The following is a 20,140-nucleotide window of genomic DNA, read 5'->3' as shown; positions in this document are numbered from 1 at the left end:
AGCTGCCTGAGGCTGAGACCTTGCAATGGCCCGCACTGCCAGTCACCAAAGGTGCTTCCCCACCCTCAGTGCAATTCCTCCTGGAAGACTACAACAGCCTCTACCAGCCTCTCTGCCTCCCATACTGTTGCCAGGCACCTATGGAAAAGTGTATCTGACTGGGCCGCTCAGTGTTTAAAGCCCCTCAGCTGCTGCTCATCCCTGACAGGCCCTAGGCACTTGGCATGGTGCTGCAGGCTCCCCTGGAGCTAACCCCTGCCTATGTCTCCAGCCTCCACCCCACCCACCCACTCCCTGCCCAAGTGCCACCTTCATGCCTTGCTCACACTATCCCTTCTGCCTGGGATGTCCTCAACCCTTTCACCCCTTCCCCCCGTTCTGTCTTCAAACCATTCTTTAAGTGGCAGCCTAGAGATAACGTCGTAAGACACCACCCCCCAGCCACCACCCCCAATACAACTTCCACCCCCAAGCTAGATCAGACGCCCCCAGCACATTTTATGTATTTTTCTGCTCATGGATTTATAGTTTTGTGTCTCCCGTGGAATTGTATCTTATTCATAGCACACAATGACTGGCTCAATATTTATTCAAGCCATATTTATGATTTGTAAGGATAAATGAGAGGCTAGAAGAAGTGAATTTGGAAGCACTGCTCTTCAATGCCAAAGACCTGGACAGGTGCCACCTTACCCAGAAGCAGGACGTGAGAGAAGAGCTTAGGGCAAGCTGGAGCAGGGAGTCCCATCAGTGATGACCAGACCTACGGGTCCATCTTCCAGAGGCTCAAGGAACTCCAGGGTGTAACTATGCAAAATTAAGTTACACCCTGGGGTCACAGCCCTCCAGCAGCATCTCCTTCCCACTCCCAGCCTGTTGCAGCCAACAAGACCCCCACAGGCAAAAACAGCTTTCTCCTGTCTCCTGGGAAGCAAGCTTGGAGACATGGCCAGTTCTTTCCCTGGCTAAGGGACAGAGGCCTGGATTATCTAATTCCTGAAGGCAGCACTACCAATTGCAAGGGCCCTTGGCTCCTGTCTTATAAGCTGTTTTCTCCCTCTCCACCCATTCCCAGAGCTTACCACCTTCTATATCAAAATTGGATGGATGGGTTCCCCCAGGACCAGCTCAGCCAAAATGGAAGGACTTCACCCCCAGCACAACAAGGTGGGTCACCCCATATCCTACACATTAGACATACCTTTCCCAGACCCAAGACAAATGCCATGTTCCCCAAAGGAAGAGGGAAAGGGGGCGGGAGGAAGTCTAGAGCAAGGATTCAATGGAGAAGGAGAAACCAAGAGGAGCTTTGAGATCAGAATTAAATTCTTTAATACAAAATGCTTTTTTTTTAAGATATATCTGTATTTCTTTGTCGTTGTTTAAAAATAAATATGTACTACGGAATATCTCGAAAAACTGCACTAGAGACAAAGACGTGATGTTAATATCTTTTCCCCACAATTATTACGGATAAACAGTAGCACCAATAAATAAATGATAACAAATATTAAAATTAAAAAAGGAGAGAGATTTAGTATGTAGAATTCTCTATTTTTTCTTGTTTTGTTTTTACATATAAAAAACAGAATAGCAATGTCTATTTTATCAGAATCACATATATACATAAACATATATATATATATATACACACAAATACAAGTTGCCAAATATATATATAGTATGTAGATGTATATTGAAACCTTATTTCAAAGGAATGTGTGCTGGGGAGCCAGGGGAACGGGGAGGGCAGAGCTAAGTGTTAGCAAAATTAAATATCTGTTCAAAATAAGCTAGTGACTGTCACCGATCAGGGAGAGAGAGATTGGAAACATGAATTTTATATACAAAAACCGGTACAAATAAGAGAGCGAGAGAGAGCAAAAGATACATCTCATAAATAGTTGAAATTAAATATTAACCAAGAATACTGAAAAAAACCCTACTCTTTAATTAAATTAACTGTTTTAATTTCTAATTAAAAAGGGATATTAAATAAGTACCGTATATAAAACACTTTCTCTTTTGTCTGCCTCCACAATGGGCACGTGGATCCTGCCCTGTCTCTCTGTGCCTCGGGAAGGGAAGGGAAGGACCAGGGGATGGAGGAAGGTCAACCACTCACACACACACAACCAGGTCTCCTGGGGGGACAGAACTAGTGGTTTCAATGGTGTGAGGACATCAGGTCCTTTTAGGCTGCACCCCAGGAAGGGGAGCAGGAAGAGGACGAGGGCGAATCCCAGGAAGGGGAGCTGTCATGGGCTGCTTCTTCCAACAATGTGTCTCTTCTCTTCGCCGGGACATCTGCCAGTGGCCTCCTGGGCAACTCAGAAGCAGGTGAGAGTAAGTGAAGGCCGCCCAGGCTCCTGAATCTTCCAGGCGGTGCCCCTGGGGGCGAGATGCGCATGCAGCATGTGGAGGGAATCCCCAAAGCACAGCAATGTCCTGAAGCTCCCCAAACTCCTAGTCAGAGCCAGTGTCCTCGTCCCTGTACCTGTCATCTGTCTTTCTGTCCATCTGACCCGGGGTAGAGGCTCGGCGCCAGGGCTGGGTTTGTCGGGGTTCCCAAAAGTGGGTCCTATTTGCCCCCATGCCCTGGCCTTGCACATTCCTGGGCAGGGGAGAGGACCCTGGCCCCACCAAGTGGGACAAAAAAAAAGATCATGCCAGAGTCTCTCGTCTCCTCCTCTTCCCTGTCAGGATCTGAGTGGGAACATTCCCCCTCCCAACTCAAGTCCACAGCAGTCAAATACATCCAGTGAAGACACCAATAACATTAGCACTGTTAATTTAAAAAAAGAATATATATATTTTATATATATAAAATATAGATATTTATTTTTATATATATAATATATATATATATATAAATGTATGTATGTGGGTGGGTGTGTCTACAGGAATCCCAGAAATAAAACTCTCTAATCTTCCGGGCTCGGTGATTTAGCAGCAAGAAAAATAAAATGGCGAATCCAATTCCAAGAGGGACCGTGCTGGGTCACCCGCCCGGGAATGCTTCTGCCGGAGTCTCGCCCTCCGGACCCAAAGTGCTCTGCGCAGAGTCTCCTCTTCCTTCATTTCAGGTTTCTGGATTAAGGACTGTTCTGTCGATGGTGATGGTGTGGTGGCGGCAGCGTGGTTTCTGTATCGATCGTTCTGTATCAGTCTTTCCTGGTGAGAGATCTGGTTCCCGAAACCCTGAGGGAGGCTCCTTCCTCCTGCCTGGCTCACCGCCTCGGCTTGTCACATCTGAGGGAAATGGAAAACAAAGGCTGGGGTTAGGACCAATTAAGGAGGCCTGGCGATGAGGCAGGTGGCCTCCCCATTCCTGGGGGACCCTGGGTCACTGCAGCCTCCAGCACCATAAGAGCAGAGAGGACATGAAGGTGTGGTCCTGGGGCAGAAAGCCCCAGTGTGAGAACAGCCCCAGCCCCGCCCTCAGGGAGCCCTGGTCTGAGCAGCAGCTCCGCTCAGGGGCTCCCAGTCTACCCTCCGGAGCTTGCAATCTACTTGAGACAAGACAAGGACACGGGAACACTTTACAAAGCAACAAATGAACGGATACCAAAGAACAGTCCCCACTTGACATTTTAAGAGCTGATGGGTGACCAGAGCTGGACAAAGTTAATCAGCAGAGGTTCCCTGCTGAGGAGGTTTTTCAGTTCAGTCTCTAGGGGCTGGTGTGGGGAAGAGAGTAGGCAGGTCATCTGGGAGAACGCCTGAGACAGAGAGGCTTGGCTGGGTGGCCAGCAACAGGAAGGGCCTGCCCTGGGGACAGGACGCTCCTGAGGGGGTAGCGAAGAGCAGGAGGCCCCAGGAAGGTGAGGGAACATCTGCATTCCCCATGTCCCCTCCCAGTGTGACTGTAGGCCTCATCTCTCTTGAGCTGCCTGGAGGTTGCAGGCCCAGGTGCCAGGTTGTCTTTCCTTTCAAATATGCTGCTTCACTTAGGATGGGGAGAGACAATTCGGTGGCTTCACTACTCCTGCCGAAGCAAAGGGGGCCTCCAAGAATTTTCTCAGCATGCCCCTACCCCTGGGTGATTGTGAGGAGGAGGCAGAACAGGCCCTACCCTTCTGGGGAGCCCAGAAATGGGAGTCCTAAGCTCCCAATTTTGGAAACTGATATTCCCAGGTATAGCCAGCTTGGGGGTTGGGTAATGGTATTGGGAGGTTAGGGTAACTTCAGTTAACTCCCAGGTCACTTCACACAAACCTCCATCAGCAGAATCATCACCAAAAAACCCTAAAATGTCAAGTCCCTTATCTTCCCCAAAGACCCCTGGGGAATTGAGACTCCCCTCATCCAGCCCTGAAGTTAGGCAGAGCCCCCACCCCCAGCACTAATAACACCCTCTTGGTTTCACATAGGGCCAAGACATATAGAACCCCACACCAACTACCCAGGCCTGGTTCCCAGCATCCCCTGAGCATCCACAAGCCACAAGAACATTGCTGGGGGAGGGGAGACACTCCAAGGACTTCCCTAACGCAGCCTCAGGGCGAGCTGGGGGTGCCTTGGCCCTGCCTAGGAAATCCCCATAAAAGTCTTGCCTCCCTGAGTGAAGCTTACCCTGACCCCCAGGGCCTCCCTCACTCTGAGCACAGGCCAAGTTGGTATAAAGAACACAGGCTAAGGCATTAAAAGATTGCCAGCCACCTGTCCCGGCCCTGTGCTCCTGACCTCACCCCCTGAACTGACTCACACATTCAGTCATGCACTTGACACTTCCTTGGTCCCCAGTCTGGACAAGGGACAGAGGTACAGATGCCCGGGGGCTCACAAAGGTAAGTAAACCAGGCCCGGCTTACGGAGCTCACCGTCTAATGTCAGGGGAATGGGCACAGAACCCTCCCTTCACGCATCCTGGGGGCACTTGAAAAAGTGTGGGCTGCTTGGGGTTGTCACCATGACTGGTGGAGGATTAAAGGTATCTAGTATTCTTGGATGCTACAGCTCCTTCAGTGTGTAGGCAAAACTGCCCCGTCCTAAACCAACAGCCAGAGCCCTTGCCCTCAGAGAGCCCCAGTCTGAAGGGGGAGACATAGCCCTGTCCTCAGGGAGCCTCAGTCTGAGGGGGGAGACATAGCCCTGTCCTCAGGGAGCCTCAGTCTGAGGGGGGAGACATAGCCCTGTCCTCAGGGAGCCTCAGTCTGAGGGGGGAGACATAGCCCTGTCCTCAGGGAGCCTCAGTCTGAGGGGGGAGACATAGCCCTGTCCTCAGGGAGCCTCAGTCTGAGGGGGGAGACATAGCCCTGTCCTCAGGGAGCCTCAGTCTGAGGGGGGAGACATAGCCCTGTCCTCAGGGAGCCTCAGTCTGAGGGGGGAGACATAGCCCTGTCCTCAGGGAGCCTCAGTCTGAGGGGGGAGACATAGCCCTGTCCTCAGGGAGCCTCAGTCTGAGGAGGGAGACATAGCCCTGTCCTCAGGGAGCTTCAGTCTGAGGAGGGAGACATAGCCCTGTCCTCAGGGAGCCCCAGTCTGAGGGCAGAGGCATAGCTCTGTCCTCAGGGAGCCCCAGTCTGAGGAGGGAGATATAGCCCTGTCCTCAGGGAGCCCCAGTCGGAGGGGAGAGACACAGCCCTATCTGCAGGGAGCTTTAGTCTGAGAGGGGAGACATATCCCTGTCCTCAGGGAGCCCCAGTCTGAGGGAGGAGACACAGCCCTTTCCTCAGGGAGGCCCAGTCTGAAGTGGGAGACTCAATCCCTTCCCCCATCAAGAAACACTGAGTGAGTGAGAAGCCCAGCCATGCAGACTTCAAAGGGCCGAGGCAGGCCCCAGTGAGAGCGTCACGTGCTTTGTTGACATTGTCCACACCTGGAATCGGCTTTCAGCTTCTCAGCATTAGTACCAGAGGTAGTAATAACATCAGGACCAACAGCCACTATGAGCAGAAGGACCACAGGACACAACACACAGCTTGCGTCCACACCACCACACTAAGCCACACCAGCCTACCACTCAGGCAACCAGGGCAACCTCGGAACAGGCCCCGCCAGGCTGGACCAGCGCCTGCAGCCCACCACAGGGGCCTTAAAAGCAGAGAAGGCAGCAGTCACCAGGCAGGCAGCTAGAAACTGAGCAAGCAGCTGGCCCCTCTCAGGCACTCTCTCGCTCGCTCGCTCTCTTTCTCTCTCTCCCCATCTCTGTGTGATGCCCCTCTCTGACCTGCTTGCCCTCTGGGAACCAACCTGCAAGTACGTTCGTTTAACTCAAGCTGCCTCGCCTTGCAACGCGAGTCTGTGTTTTTGCAGGAACATTTACACGTCTGCGGATCTTGTACAAACAAATGCTTTCTCCGCTCTGAGCAAGGCCCACAGGGACTGCAAAAAGGCAAAAGGAAAGACATCTAAGCTAGAGCATCAGCAGAGAGAGAGAAAAAAATCACCATGCAACACCCCCTAACACGTCCGCAGCTGCACCCCCACCCAGCTGGTCAGCCCCCAGGGCCTGGAAGGATCCAAGCACTACAGCAGAAGACAGAGAGAGCGGCGGAAAGAGGCAGCACTGGCTAGGACACCTGCCGCAGGAAGAGGCGGGCACAGATGGGCAGAGAGTGCGGGGAGAGGCTGCCGTAAGGGATAATGCTATGTCCCTGGGAGACCAGGGTGAGTCTCAGACCACAGGGACCCACTGTTGCCGCCCCCATCGGAGCACGTCTTGACTCTTCACCTGCTGGGGATGGCAATCAGGGGCCACTGAGATGGCAGGGGCAACCTTCTCCCTGTGCGAGGCTCATGCCCAGGCCCTTCCACCAAGGTGGGCTAAAGTAGGGTGTGATGGGAGGCTAAGCCCAGAGGCAGTGTCCACAGGCCAGGCCATTGGTGGCCAGAGGACCCAGGGCAGGGCCCACCATAGCCTCCAACCCAGAGGAAGAGGCCGTCCTACAGGGAGGCCTCTGTGGGTGCCATGGGTTGGGCTGGAATAGGGGGCTCCCCTCCAGAGGCCCCAACTCCGTGAGGAGCCAAGGCACTTCCACCAGATGAAGGGAGGCTGCCATATGGTGTCTGATCCCACCCAAGCTCCTCCTTCAGCCGAGGAGTCATTCAACAAGCTGCCTCCAGTCATTCACAGCCCCTCTTGGGCCATGTCTGCCCTCCCCACCACCCTCCGCTTCCAGACGAGTGCAGAAGCCTAGAGCAATAGAAACCAGTTGGGTGAGCAGGCACCCATGCCAACATGGGCCCATCACCAGTGCCCAGTAGGTGAGAGAAAATCGGTGCCCAGCCAAGCCAGAGTCCCCTCCCTTAATCCTCCAGGCCAAGTCAGCCCCCCCATTCACCCCAACCCTGGACCAGCAACGCCACCACCAAATCTACCCGTTGGTGCCAATTAGTGGAGTGAGAGTGAGAGAGAGACACGGGCCAGGGGGATGAGAGCCAGGGAGGGACCAGGGGAGGGAGGCAGGGTTACAGGGTATGGCAGGCGGAGGTTGGACTGGGGGCCAGGGAGGCTCCAGGGAATTAGACAGCAGCGGGCACCAACGTACACGCTCCAGGACTTATACCGGGATTTCTTGCGCTTTCGTTTTTGCCCCTTTCCCTTTCCTCGAACTGATTTTCTGGAAAATAAAAAAACAGAGACAGAGAGAGAGCGGGGGCAGTGGGGGGAGTAAAAGAAGCGATAAGGAGGGCAGGGATGGGGGAACGAGCAAAGCAAAGCCACACAGAGCCGCTTCCTGGAGGAAGTACCAGGAGGCAGGTGGTCTCTGGGGAGGCGCGCACAGGCGTGTCTGGGCAGCAAGCACTCGATGGCTCTTTCTTCTCCTCAAGCTGCCCACCCTGGGATGGCAAACCCAGTCCCTGACAAGGCTTTGGTGGGAAACCGAGACTGGGTGGAGGGCACAGGACCCAAGGGTCTCCATGCTCACAATGGCTCCCGGTCTCCAGCAGGGGGCTAAGCCTGAGGGAAGGCTCTTTGCCCAGCAGCCCTGTCCAAGTCTGACCCTGAAGGTCAGGGGGTGATAAAACGTAGGCCAGACTCTGGGGAGAAGGTCAGAGACCCGCCTGGATGGGGAGCAGGAGTGGGAGGGCAGGCTGTGTGTCAGGCACCTTCTGCCTTCATTTCTGACTGCGACAGAACCTCTGGGAATCCTGGTGTGGGGGAAGTGGCTACCTTGGGAGCTGGCACAGAACCAAGAGCAACACCAGCCTGCTCAGTGCGACCTGTACTGGGAGGCAGGGCTGGGTGTCCTGGAGCCCTGGGCAGGCAGCAGGGTGGGGTGGGAGTTAAGGAGGGCTGGGGAGGAGGGGCTTGGGCGGTACTTGGCAGGGAGTTCTCTCCCCAGCCTGTCAAAGCCTGCTACACCATCTCACCAGACACTCTTCCGAGCCCAGGCGAGCCCCCCACTCCACCCGTGGCAGAGCAGTCATTTGGGGAAATGGGAAGGGGGGCAGGCTGTAGCCTGTCCCCTTCAAGAGAACCAGTGTTCTCCATGCCTGCCAGGCCCAAGAGAACACACCTCAGAATGTCTGTCACAGGGAAGAAAGGAGGGGGAGAAGGGACCAGAGAGGGTAAATCTGTCCCCCTTAGGAGAAAGCACCAAAGGGTGGAAGGAAGGTTTCCGCATCCTCTCGTTCTGGAAGCTGGGGGCTGAGGGAAGAGGCAAGGGGCTGAGGCCTGGCAGGGGCTTCAATGTCCCCACAGCACTGGAGGCAGACAAGATGGTGTGGGGGAAAGGGCAAGGCACAGGTGCTCTCTCTCAGTCTCTCTTTCCCTGCAAGCTCTTGCCGATGCCAGTCGCCCACCCTGTCTCGAAGGGTTACTGCCACCAGACCTTGTCCCCCGCCCCATCCTACCCGCCCCTTAAAAAGGAGCACTCACAAGCCTCTGAAAATGACCAACATTCAACGTTTTCTCCCTGGCCAAGAGGGCTATGTGTCTACCGCCTGCTGCCTACAGGAGGGCATGCACTGAGAAACCACCCTCCAGCCGGCTTCGCATCCAACTGCACCATCACAGTAGCCACCAAAAGAGGCCATTTCCTCTGACACACAAAAGCTGGCCTCTCTGCCACCCACTCCCTCTCCCCACTGTGGGTGCCCTAGAGCAAGCCAGTGAACCAGTGTCCACAGTGCCCCCTGACACACCAAAACAGCAAGTCCTGGCCAGGAATGATCTGGAGACCCGGAAGGCACTGTCCCTTACAAAGGAAGTGCCAGGCTCCTGGCTGGGTTTTCTCACTAGCCCTAGAGCCATCATCCTGGAGTTGACTCCATCCATTGTTGCTGACACCACAAGTCCCCCACAAGACCAAGTCCCTGACCCCGGGAGGCTATGGGAGCCCCCAACAGAGGTAGCCAAGAGCCCCAAACCAAGACAACCGGCCATGGAGAGGGAGAAGTGCTAAAGTCAGGGCCACTTACTTTTCTTGTCTTGCTCTATCTTTCTTTGGTCTGCAAAGGGTAGGAAGAGAGAAAAGAACAAAACAGAGAAGGGTTAAGATGGTGATGATAATGACAGGGAAAACAACAATAATAATCACAGTAAAAAACAGCACTTATTATGGAGCAACACTGTTTTAACCTTCTCATATATAACTTGTTTAATCCTTATAACAATGCTATGAAGTATACTACTATTGTGCCCATTTTACAGATGTAGAAACTGAGGCACACTGAAGTAAAATGCCAAAGGTCACACAGCAGGAAGCTGGACGTGGGCTAAAAAGTACAACATGCTTAACCCTGGCACAGATCAGACACCCTGCAGCCACTTGCTGATAATGAATCTGCGACTACATCCTCACCTGCATTCACATTTGTTGTGCTGTAGGAAGCTCATCTCTCCTATGTGCTGGCCTTGGTGAGGTTTGATCCGCATAATCTGGAGGGGAAGGAAGCAGATCACAGAGGTTAGTGACCCAGCCAGCCATACCCAGATGGGACAACCCTGGGGCTCCTGCCACTCAGCACCCAGGGGTTCTGCAGAGCAGGGATGGGTGGTGGAGACAGGGAGGACCAAGAGCTCTAGCAGGAAAGAGGCTCAGGCCCACCCCAACTCCCCCAACCCTGCTGGCCTCAAGGAGCCCTTGTTCCACTTGAGGCCAAGACAAGGCTGCAAGGGTTGGCCAGGCTGGGAATTCAAATCCTAGGTTCTTGCCACTCCCCATGCCCTCCCCTTCTTTCATCCTCTCTAGGCTTCACCCTGACTCCTAGTAGATACCCAAAAGCAACCCCCTCCCTGTGTTTCACAGCTCCCTCCCACCCTACCTGGGCTGAGATGTGCCCCATTACCAGGTAACACCAAAAGACTTTTTAAACTCTCCATGGACCAGGCTCATTCAGCTTCCCAAACAGAGCCCCCAAGAAGGGAGGGCCCTCAGGATTCTCTCCAAGAGAGGGAGAGAGGGGCCTCTGACACAGGCATCCATCTGCCCCCTCCTGAGCCAGGGGGCAACCATCAGGGAGGAGGAGATGGTTGGGGCTTGCTGGGAACCTGGGCTGGGAATGCAAGCATCTTCTTCACAGAAGCAAGACCCTACCACACCTCCCCTGTGCAACTCAGGGGCAGGAGCCACACAAGGCAAGTCTAGCCAGAAAATGACCTGGGACCACCTGTTCCCAAAGTGTTACGCCCCTCCCTATCCCCCCCTGCCCCCACTTCCCAAAGATGCCCACCTGCATGGTGATGTTGGACTCCTCAGTGGGCACACACTCCAGGCCCTCGTCATTGCAGCAGCCCCCACATCGCATCAGGGGCACACAGGATGGCTTGAAGATGTACTCAATCTCATCAGGGTACTCCTGGAAGATGTCCACCAGGGTCTCGATTGGATGGCAGTAGCTGCGCTGATAGACATCCATGAACTTCACCACTGCATGAGAGGCGGTGACACATGAGCCCGGTGGACGACACAAAAGATGGCTAGCCCCTCTCTCCACCCAGCTCTGTAAAGCCACTCCTTGGAGCTTCCGTATCAGGCAAGCCCTTCCAAAAATCTAACTTAAGTCCCTCCTACTGTGTTTGAAGCACTTCCCTAAGCTTTCCACCATCAACACTGGTGAAGGCCTGTTTTCATTCCAGAGATCACACAATGTACTCAAGTTCCAAGGGACATGGACTGCCACATCTGATCCCGCCACCTCACTGTGACAGCTGAACTGAATCCTGGGCCAACCTCGATGCCAGAGGACAGTTTGAGTATCAGTATACCCCATGGGGATGTTCTAAGCTTTCCCTAAAAGGAGGAAGAGCCAGCTTTGCCAAGCTAGTCTCCAGTTTCCTACATCCTCCCCACAACCACTACCATAACATCAACCATACCAACAGCTATTTATTGAGCACTTACTACATCCTGGTTACTGTGTACAGTAGTCCACAACTATCATCTCACACAAGTTTCTCCACATGGGACTATGAGACACTATTGAGATTCCATTTTACAGATGGGGAACAGGAGGCTCAAAGAGGCTAAGTAAGTTGCCCCAAGGCCACACAGCTAGTAAGTAAAGGAGTCAGAATTAGCTGACATCAAAGTGTTCCCAAGTCTATATTAGGCAAAAACAGAGGAGGCACCTTTCAGGAGGAGGCACTTTTCCCCCAGCCAGTCCCCTTCCCCAGACATGAGCTGAGAAGGTGGTGGGCATCAGCACAGGGGCTGGGCCCTCCTGGAACCCGCAGGTAGCAGTGGGCGGACACGCTGTGCCAGCCCTGCCAGCCACTGATAATCCCGCCCAAGAGGGCAAACTGCTTGCATCATGGAAAAAACAGTGCTACCACTGTAGCCACGAAACATTTCTAGAAGCTGATCTGAAGGGAGACCAGGGTAGAGACAGTTTCCCAAGCTGGCTGTGGAGCCTGGGGTGCACTGGAGCATGAAGGGGTAATTCTGGGCCACAGGGGCGGGGCCCTTGAGAATAAATAAATGCAGGACTCTGGCATGACTACTCCAAATTGTGGCCCAGCCTGCCACTCCTATCGCACCCCACCACCACTACCACATAGCAATCCTGTCCCTGAAATGGGTTCCCTACCCAGAGGGAAGGAATAACACCTGGCCAGTGAGGGGGCCCCGGCTCTGGTCATGAGTTGGTGTGACCTTGGGCCAGTCCCTCCCCTCTCTAGGCCTCCAACTCTGCTCAACTGTGTAAGTGGGCTGGGCTGAGTTCTAAAGATGCTGAAACAGGCTGAAAAGGTGGAGTTTTGGCTTCCACTTCCAGCCCTGGGAACAAGTGCTCTTTTTTCAGCCTGGGTAATATGAAGTTTAGAACTTCACCAAAGCATCTTAAGTGTATGCCTGGTGGACTTCCACCCCAGCTCCCAACCCCCACCCCCAGAGACCACAGCTGAGCCTCCCCCTCACTCCTCCCTCCAAGGTCTGCTTTCCAGAAGAATAAAGGACAATGAGGGGGGCTACGTACACAACAGGTTGATTGGGAAGAAGGTGGGGAGAATCCACAGGTGTGAAAACAGAAAGAACAGTGGGGGAACAGGCCAGTCCACTGCCTCCTGTGAGGTCTCTACTTCTTTTATCCAGACCACCAACGGGCACGGAATCCTTCTCTACCCACCAAGGGTTAGAGCAAAGCATCATCAAAAGGAGTGAACAAGACCAGAAGTCTGAAAAGGTCATTTTTTAAATCCAAGTCAATACGGAAGAAGATGACTAATCAAGAAGTTTTGAACTGCCCCTTCATCACGATTGGGACAGAGGAGGGCCAGGCTTGTGGCCTAGGAGGGGATAGCAGAAAGGTCTGGCCTGGGCAAGGGGTTGGTAGCTGAGGGTAAAAAGACCTGGGGTAGGAATTCCCCCAAAAAGTTTCCCCTCCATGGGAGGTGGAGGGGGGTAACCTCACCCGCACCCTTCATCAGGCAGCCGCCCCTCCAAGGGCTGGCCTCCACTGCCTGGGGAGCACACACATACACTCCAACACCAGGTTTTCGTGGTTTTCCTTATTTATCGCAGACAACCTTTTCTCCAGCAAACAAAGACCGTTTGTCTTGCCTCTCCCAGACCAGAGACCACTGGGAAGCTGAAAGGAGTAAGTGGCGCACTAGAAGCAGGGGGCCGGTCAGTGGCTGAGAAGCCATGTCCTAGGCCAAGGAAAGGGCTCCTGGGGTAGGGAAGGAGGAGGCAGAACAGGCTGGGCATCACCACTGCTGGCCACTACCCAGCCATGCGGGATTTAGGTCAGGAAAACTCGCCTGAAGGAAGACCCAGGGCCTTCCCTCCCCAGAGGTGGAGAGCACAGGCCACCGTCAGTGGTGGGGAGAGCCAGGGTGTCCCCAGAGAAATGGGAGGATCCAAACCACAACGGAACAAAAGGCAGGCGGACTCGGGGTTGGGCAGGGGGGGTGGGGCGCCTGGGAGCTACAGCCAGCCCTCTGCTGGCCTGGGAGGGAAGTTCACAGCACCGGAACATAGTCAAGTGGGGCTTTCTCCACCCCCAAAGGAATGCAAACCAGGGAAGGGAGGGGAGATCCCATTAGGCTGAGCCCTCTGTACCTCCAGCTCACACAGGAAGGGCCACAGTTCCCACAAGTGGGACACGGCTACATAGGAAATGACACTAAATGTCCACCCTCCCCCAGGAGCTAGGGGAGACAAGGGACACTTCCCCTAACATCTAGGATCCCTGAACACTGTCTTCCTGCTCTGTGCTCACAATTCCTTCTCCAAAGAAAATTTTACTGGAAAGAGCAGAAGAAAAAGGCAGTAACTCCTACTTCTAGCAGAGACCTGAACAGCGGAGAGTCCTCACGAAACTGAGGGTGAACCTCATGGTGCCCAGCTCTTTCTTTCTTGATCCTCATATTCCTGTGCCCCTTCCCCTTCCTCCCCACAGGTCTGAAGAAAAAGGAATTAGGCCATCCACCCATCTCCTGAGAGGACAGGGAACCCCATCCAAGAGCCAGGGAGACTCACCTTCGTGATGATTCTGCCCTCCTCCTTCTGCCATGGGTGCAGCCTGGGACCACTGAGGACAGAAAAAGAGCAAGGCATGGGCAAGGGCAGGGACTGGGGTGCACAGGCCCAGCCACCCAGCCCCTCCCCCTCCTCACTTCCCTCCCACCAACAGCCTCTGGCTTCTCCAAGTCTTCTGAGTCGAACAGGACACAACCGGGGGTCCTCACGGGCACAGAATATGCCCACCACTCCTGGACTGCTATGATTATAAACCCGAGGAAGTTAAAGACTAACCAGATGGTGGGGGCTGGGTAGCTCGAAATGCAGGAGGAAAACCCCAGAATGCTTCACTGTCCAGGTCCCCTGTACCTTCCCCACACTTCCCTGTCCCTACTCTCACTACCCCCCTGATTTCCTGGTCCAAAGCCATGGTAAGTATTAAGGTCAAATAGGAGGACAAATTTGGACTGGGGCAGGAAGGACTGGGGGCGAGAAAAACAACATGGTGACCTTCTCCTGCTGACATGACAAATACCAGGGTGAGCTGGTGTTGGAGAGGGAGGGGGGTGCCGAGGACCGAAGGGCGCCAACCGCCCTCCCCCATCCAAGTTCTTCTAGTCCTAGCATGCCCACAGGTTGCTTCGAGGAGGAGACCCTGGGGGAGAACCCCATTTTCCTCTCTGGACAAATCTCTCCGAGCCTCAATAGATTTCCAAAGTCTCACCTGTCTCCCACTTCCACCTGTTCCCTGGTTTCTTCTCCCTCCCAGGGTGAGGAGGTCCCAAGCCCCTTTCACCTGGGCACCTTCAAATGCCACCAGGGACCAGGGAAGGCTTTTATGTCTTGGCACTGCCCAGCCCCTAGGGGGCCCCCTGCACCACCTTAGGCCTGAGGCCTCCCCTAACCTTCCCCACTGGCACCAGATCATTCCTCCCCTCCCCAGAAGCTGTGAAGGTCAACATGCCAAGACATGCGGACCTGACAGCACCCAAAAGGAAAGGCTTCTGCCAGCCCTTCCTGAGGGTCTCCAGCTCTCACCAACTCCCCTCCCGCCCAGCACTCACAGAGCAGAGGGGCACTCTAGCCCACGGAACACCAGACCCTGCTAGTGGGGAGTCCCACTGTCCATCTTTCTTTCCCTCTCCTTCCCACACACCCCAAATGCACCCCACTCAGGTCCCCCAGCCCTGGTCCCAGGACAGCCAAGGTCAGAGGAAGCCCCTCTCAAGAGAAAAACGTTCCCAGGCTTCCAGCTGGTCAGCTTCCCACTGCGGCTCCTCCAGGGAACCCCTGGATTCTGCACCTCAGCCCCTCACCCATTCCCATGACACCCCCTGCCTTCCCCGTGACAATATTCTCCCTGGACCCTCCACTCCTCCTGGGCCCCAACGAGAAAAGGGGACAGAAATTTCGTACCCCTTCCAAGGCCAGGGGGCACAGGAGCGGCGGTTCTGGGCAGACAGGGGCCAGGTGTCCTTCTCTGGGGGCCTCTGAAGGTCACACTGTGGCCAGGCAGCCACTCCTCCCCCTCCTCCCTACTTGGAGGCCTGTAGCCAAGGCCTTTGTGCCAGGGTCTGAGGAACTTGTGGTGTTAGCAGCGACCCCTGTCCATGGCTTTCCTCGTGCCTTCTCTCCAAGGGAATTCTGGCTGAGGGAAGGCATCAGGGAGGAGCGGAAAGGGACCCTTTAGGTGGCTTTTAGAAGCAAGTTGGGTGGGCAAGTTTGGAGTTCCAAAAAACCACCTGCTCCAGCGCTGCCTTTCACCAGGACAAAGTGTGTGCAAGGCTGGCAGGAGCTCCTTTCCAGGGTTCACGAAGAATTATTCCCATGCTGCCTGTGTCACAGCAAATTTCAAGCCATTTCTCCAAAAGGGTAAAGTGGGGCAATGACTCTCTTCAAACTCTCCCTTGACCCATCCCCAGAGAGTTAAAGCACAGCTCACTCGGAACTGTTGTGGAGGGAAGGGAAGCACACTGTCACCAAGTCGGGACTTTCGGTGGAGTGTGACAAAGCGCCCGGTGGGCTCCCGCGCCACCACTTCTGACAGTGATCATCCTTTCCCTGGACTCTGGGACCAGAAAGGGGTTAGATGGATCTTCTCCGCAGAGAGGAATGAAAATAAAAGGGGTGACAGGGTTTTCTCTCCGCGATAGAAAGGAAATGGGTAAAGAGAAGGGGCGTCAGGAAATTCCTCCTAGCACTGGGCAGGGGTAGGGTCTGGAGACAGCAGGAAGGGGTAGGGATGGTTCTTCGGATCCCCAGGCTGGGGCTACCTCGCGAGGTCACCTTCCCGCGGAAGGCTGGCGGGGGGAGGGGTGCCGCTCGCCACTCTAGGCTCCCCATTCGGGCAGCCGAGGCTCCGGGAACACGCGGCCGGCCAGGCCCGGGCTGATGTAATCGGCTCCGCGCCGCGCGCACCCGGCCGGGCGGGGGAGGGCGGGCACCGAGCGGGACGCGAGCGGAGACGGGCGGGGTTGGCGCGGCGCAGGTGGCCCAGCAGGGAGGGGGGTCCCCGCCGCAATCTACCCCAAAACTTTTCCCAAACTCGCGGCGAGGGCCGAAGAGACGGAGGGGCAGTGACAGCAAGCCCCCTCTCCCTCCTGCGCCCTGCCCCCTCCACGCTCTCTGCCCTCCCGCGGTCCAAGGTCCGAGCACCCCCCTGCCGGCTGGTCTCTGGCTCCCGCCCCCGCTGCCCGGACTTCCAGTTCGTCTGGGACCAGCGGCCGGGAGCAAACTTCAGCCGGCAGCGGCAACGCAAGCCCAGCCCCCTCGGCCTCCTTCTCCGGCTCCCGCCCTCGGCTGGTCGGCCCAGATCGTACGTGCGGTGACTCCGGTGGGTGGGCAGGGCCCGCGTGGGCGGTGAGCCTCTCTCCGGGTGCCCTCCCACCTAGCGCGCGCCCCCTCCCCCTGCACCTAAGACGACAGAGGGGGACGCCGCGCGCCTGGTGCCCACAGACCCGCGTGGGGCACGGAGCCCCCACGCGCGCGCTCGCACGCACGTCCCCAGCCGGGAGAGGCGCTCGCAGCTGCCCGCGGCGCCAGCCGGGCACGACCACTTACCTTGGCATGGTGGAGGTACAGCAGCAAGGCAAGGCTCCAATGCACCCAAGAGAGCAGAAAGTTCATGGTTTCGGAGGCCCGACCGGGGCCGGCGCGGCTCGCGCTCCCTCTCTGGCTCGGGCTGTGGGGCGGCCCGCTCTCCGCGGCGCCTCGGCGAGCTCCTCTTCCTCCCCGGGCCGAGGCCCGGGCCAGGGCCTGGGGCGCGCGCGCGGCTGGAGCACTGTCTGCGCACACCGCCGCCTCACCCGTCCATGAGCCCGGCTTCCAAGCGCCGAGTCGCCACCGCGGCCCCCTCTCCTCTTCCTTCTCTTCTTCCTCCTCCCCCTCCTCCGGCTGCGGCTCCTCCCGGCCCGAGCTAGCACTTCTCGCGGCTCCGCTCGGCTCGGCTTCCCCGGCGCGGACCACGGCTCCTCCGAAGCGAGAACAGCCCAGAAGTTGGACGAAAAGTTTCAGTGCGACGCCGCGAGCCCCGACCCCCTCCACCCCGCCTCCGGGCGCGGGCTCCGGCCCCTGCCCGCGGCTCGCCGCCGCGTCCACTGTCGGCCGCCGGCCGGAGAGGAGGTGGGCGCTGGGGCTGGGGGCGGTGTCTGTCTGTCTGTCCGTCAGCGCTACTGGTCCGCTGCGGGATCCCAAGGGGGAGGGCTCACGCCGCGCTCCGACGGTCACCCCCAAAAGCAGGTCACTCACTTTGCCCCTGTCCCTCTCGCTGCTCGCACGCCCGCGCGCTCTCTCTGACCCCGTCTCTCTCTTCCTCGACTTCTCTCTGGAGCTCTTGCTACCTCTTTCCTCTTTCTGCTGGTTTCCAAAATCCACAGTGATTTGGGGAAGTAGAGCAATCTCCCCAAGCCGTCGGCCCGATTCAAGTGGGGAATGGCAAGCAAAAATAAATTAAAAAGGGAAACAATACAGTTTACAAAAAAAAAAAAACTGTTTAAGAAAAAAGAAGAGGGATAAACCCCGGATCAATGAATATCAAATTCCAGCACGGAGCACCCTGGCCGGTGAGTCCGCTGACCGGTCCACCTACCCACTGCGCCTCCCAACAGAGCGCTGGTGCTAGCCCCCAGCGCCACGACCTCCGAGCTACCCGGCTGCCCCAAGCCTCCGCGATCCTCCCGGCTACCAGCCGACTTTAAAAAAAGAGGGGGCCTGGCTCCGCCCCGCCGGGACCCCGCCCCCGGCCCGCCCCGGGGGGCGGGGACAGGCGAGCCTCTGGCCCCTCCACACGCGGCTCGGGCCCGGGCTCTGCGGACGCCCAGTGAAGCCTGGCCCGCAGCCCGCCGCAATGAAGGGGAAGCTCGACCCCCATCAAGGTTCACAGCCTGAAAATTACCCATCCGCCCCCGGAAACTCTGTCCAGAGACACGCGCCCGCGGGGCATTGGCGAGGAGGGAGCAGGAAAGTGAGGTTACGTGCGGACAGGGCCTGAGAGCCATTCCCTCTCTGCTAGGAATATTGAAGGGGCAGGGGAAGGCGGACAGCCGGACAGGGACGGGTGGAGAGAGGGACACACAGATCTATTGGAATCCTGGAGTGACCCCGGCCTTCTCCCCGCTCCAACGCCCTCAACCCCTACACGCACACGCACACGCACACACTCCCCCACACAGACACACGTCCTCACTCTCGAAGACGCTGCTCGCTCCATTCACCCAGCTTCCCTGTGGTGGCCGAGCGCCCCCTAGTGACTGCCGTCTGCACACCCCGGCTCTGGCTAAAGAGGGAATGGGCTTTGGAAAGAGGGTGGGGGGAGTTTGCTCCTGAACCCCCTATTTCTGACCTCCCAAATAGCTACATATTTGGGACTAGAGTTGCTTCATATACAGAGAACCTAGGGCTAGGCACAGGGGGCACAGTGTGTCCCTCTGACAATGTGCCATCTGGAGCCCTCATCTGGCCCGCGGACATCAAAGTGAGCGGCAGCCAACAGGCTGGAGTGACTGGGGTCCTTTGGGAAGTGTCCAGGGATGCTTCCCTGGGAGGAAGAATTTGGCACCAAGTTTGTGGAGCTGAGAACGGGAAGCTGTGTGGTTCCGGGGTTAGTCAGTGACCGGGAGGGAAGAGGACCTGTTGGAGCCCACGTATGCACTGTGGAGTCTGGCAAAACCCAAAGGGGGAGGCAACTGGGCAGACAGAGGCCCTTGTTCCTGCTGCCCCCCCAACCCCAGATGTTGCCAGGGAACTGAGGCCAGGGGGCTGGTGGAGGCGGATGGAGGCCAGGGCCTGCGTGATGATTCAAACCTACCCGCCAGCACTAAGGAACGTCTGTAGGCCAGCTGCCCAGAGCTCCCACCAGGCCAGGGGCCAAGGCTTCTATCAGCCCAAGCCCAGACTCATAGCTCATCTTCTGAACAGAAATGGGGGTTTCTTCTCAGCTCCCCCATTCCCTCAGGATCCCTTGGCTACTTCTTCAGGCTCATAGCTTCTCCCCTCTCCCTCCCCCAGTCCCCTCCCTTACCTCCAAGCCACCTTTTCCTCCAACTCTCCACATCTTCCCTAAGTGCTCCCGAAGGCCCCCATCCCATTATTGCATATAGGAACCAGCTTGGAAAAAGTCCTGACTGGGTTCTGACCCGGCTATTTCCAGGCTGCCCCAGGGAACAAAGTTGGGGTTCTGATGCCTGTGGGAAGAGTGGGACCAGTCAGTCTGATTGTCCACCCAGATCTTGCCAGGGTCTGGCCTACAGCTGGCATAGCCTCTGTGGAGGCATGGACTGAGAATGGGAATGCAGCAGTTTCCCTCAATTTGACCAAAACGCTCCAAGGAGCTTACCCAGTCAGCCCCATCCTCAGCACATGGTGCTGTGGTTTGGTGGAGGTGCTAGGTTACCTCCCCGGTACCCCCAGTTCCATCGGTGTGGTGTCCTAAGGCCCTTATGTTTGGTGTCCTAAGGGTTTTGCCAGACTCCACAGTGCATACGTGGGCTCCAACAGGTCCTCTTCCCTCCCGGTCACTGACTAACCCCGGAACCACACAGCTTCCCGTTCTCAGCTCCACAAACTTGGTGCCAAATTCTTCCTCCCAGGGAAGCATCCCTGGACACTTCCCAAAGGACCCCAGTCACTCCAGCCTGTTGGCTGCCGCTCACTTTGATGTCCGCGGGCCAGATGAGGGCTCCAGATGGCACATTGTCAGAGGGACACACTGTGCCCCCTGTGCCTAGCCCTAGGTTTTCTGTATATGAAGGGCTGGCTCCCACCCCCCCCAACCCTCCCTTTCCATCATT

At 56.4% G+C, this 20,140-nt stretch overlaps 1 protein-coding gene across 4 annotated transcripts; it reads right to left on the bottom strand.

Annotated features, from left to right (window-relative positions):
- Positions 1-1,308: 1,308 nt before the first annotated feature.
- On the bottom strand, positions 1,309-18,041 carry VEGFA (vascular endothelial growth factor A). Of its 4 annotated transcripts, none has more exons than XM_010369746.2 (8): positions 16,914-18,041; positions 13,872-13,923; positions 10,624-10,820; positions 9,753-9,829; positions 9,370-9,399; positions 7,494-7,565; positions 6,196-6,327; positions 1,309-3,252 (listed from the first exon to the last, which is right to left on the bottom strand). In XM_010369746.2, the coding sequence occupies exons 1-8, from the start codon at positions 16,977-16,979 to the stop codon at positions 3,231-3,233; spliced, it is 648 nt and encodes a 215-aa protein (XP_010368048.1). In that variant the 5' UTR covers positions 16,980-18,041; the 3' UTR covers positions 1,309-3,230. The 4 variants fall into 4 exon arrangements, with proteins under 4 accessions (XP_010368048.1, XP_010368050.1, XP_010368051.1 ...); XM_010369748.2 differs by having other exon boundaries at positions 7,512-7,565; XM_010369749.2 differs by lacking the exon at positions 7,494-7,565.
- Positions 18,042-20,140: the final 2,099 nt, after the last annotated feature.

The sequence above is a fragment of the Rhinopithecus roxellana genome, chromosome 4, assembly GCF_007565055.1.
Source record: "Rhinopithecus roxellana isolate Shanxi Qingling chromosome 4, ASM756505v1, whole genome shotgun sequence".
NCBI lineage: Eukaryota > Metazoa > Chordata > Mammalia > Primates > Cercopithecidae > Rhinopithecus > Rhinopithecus roxellana.
The sequence above is the reverse complement of the archived record's forward strand: the minus strand, read 5'-3'. Positions and strand labels throughout refer to the sequence as shown.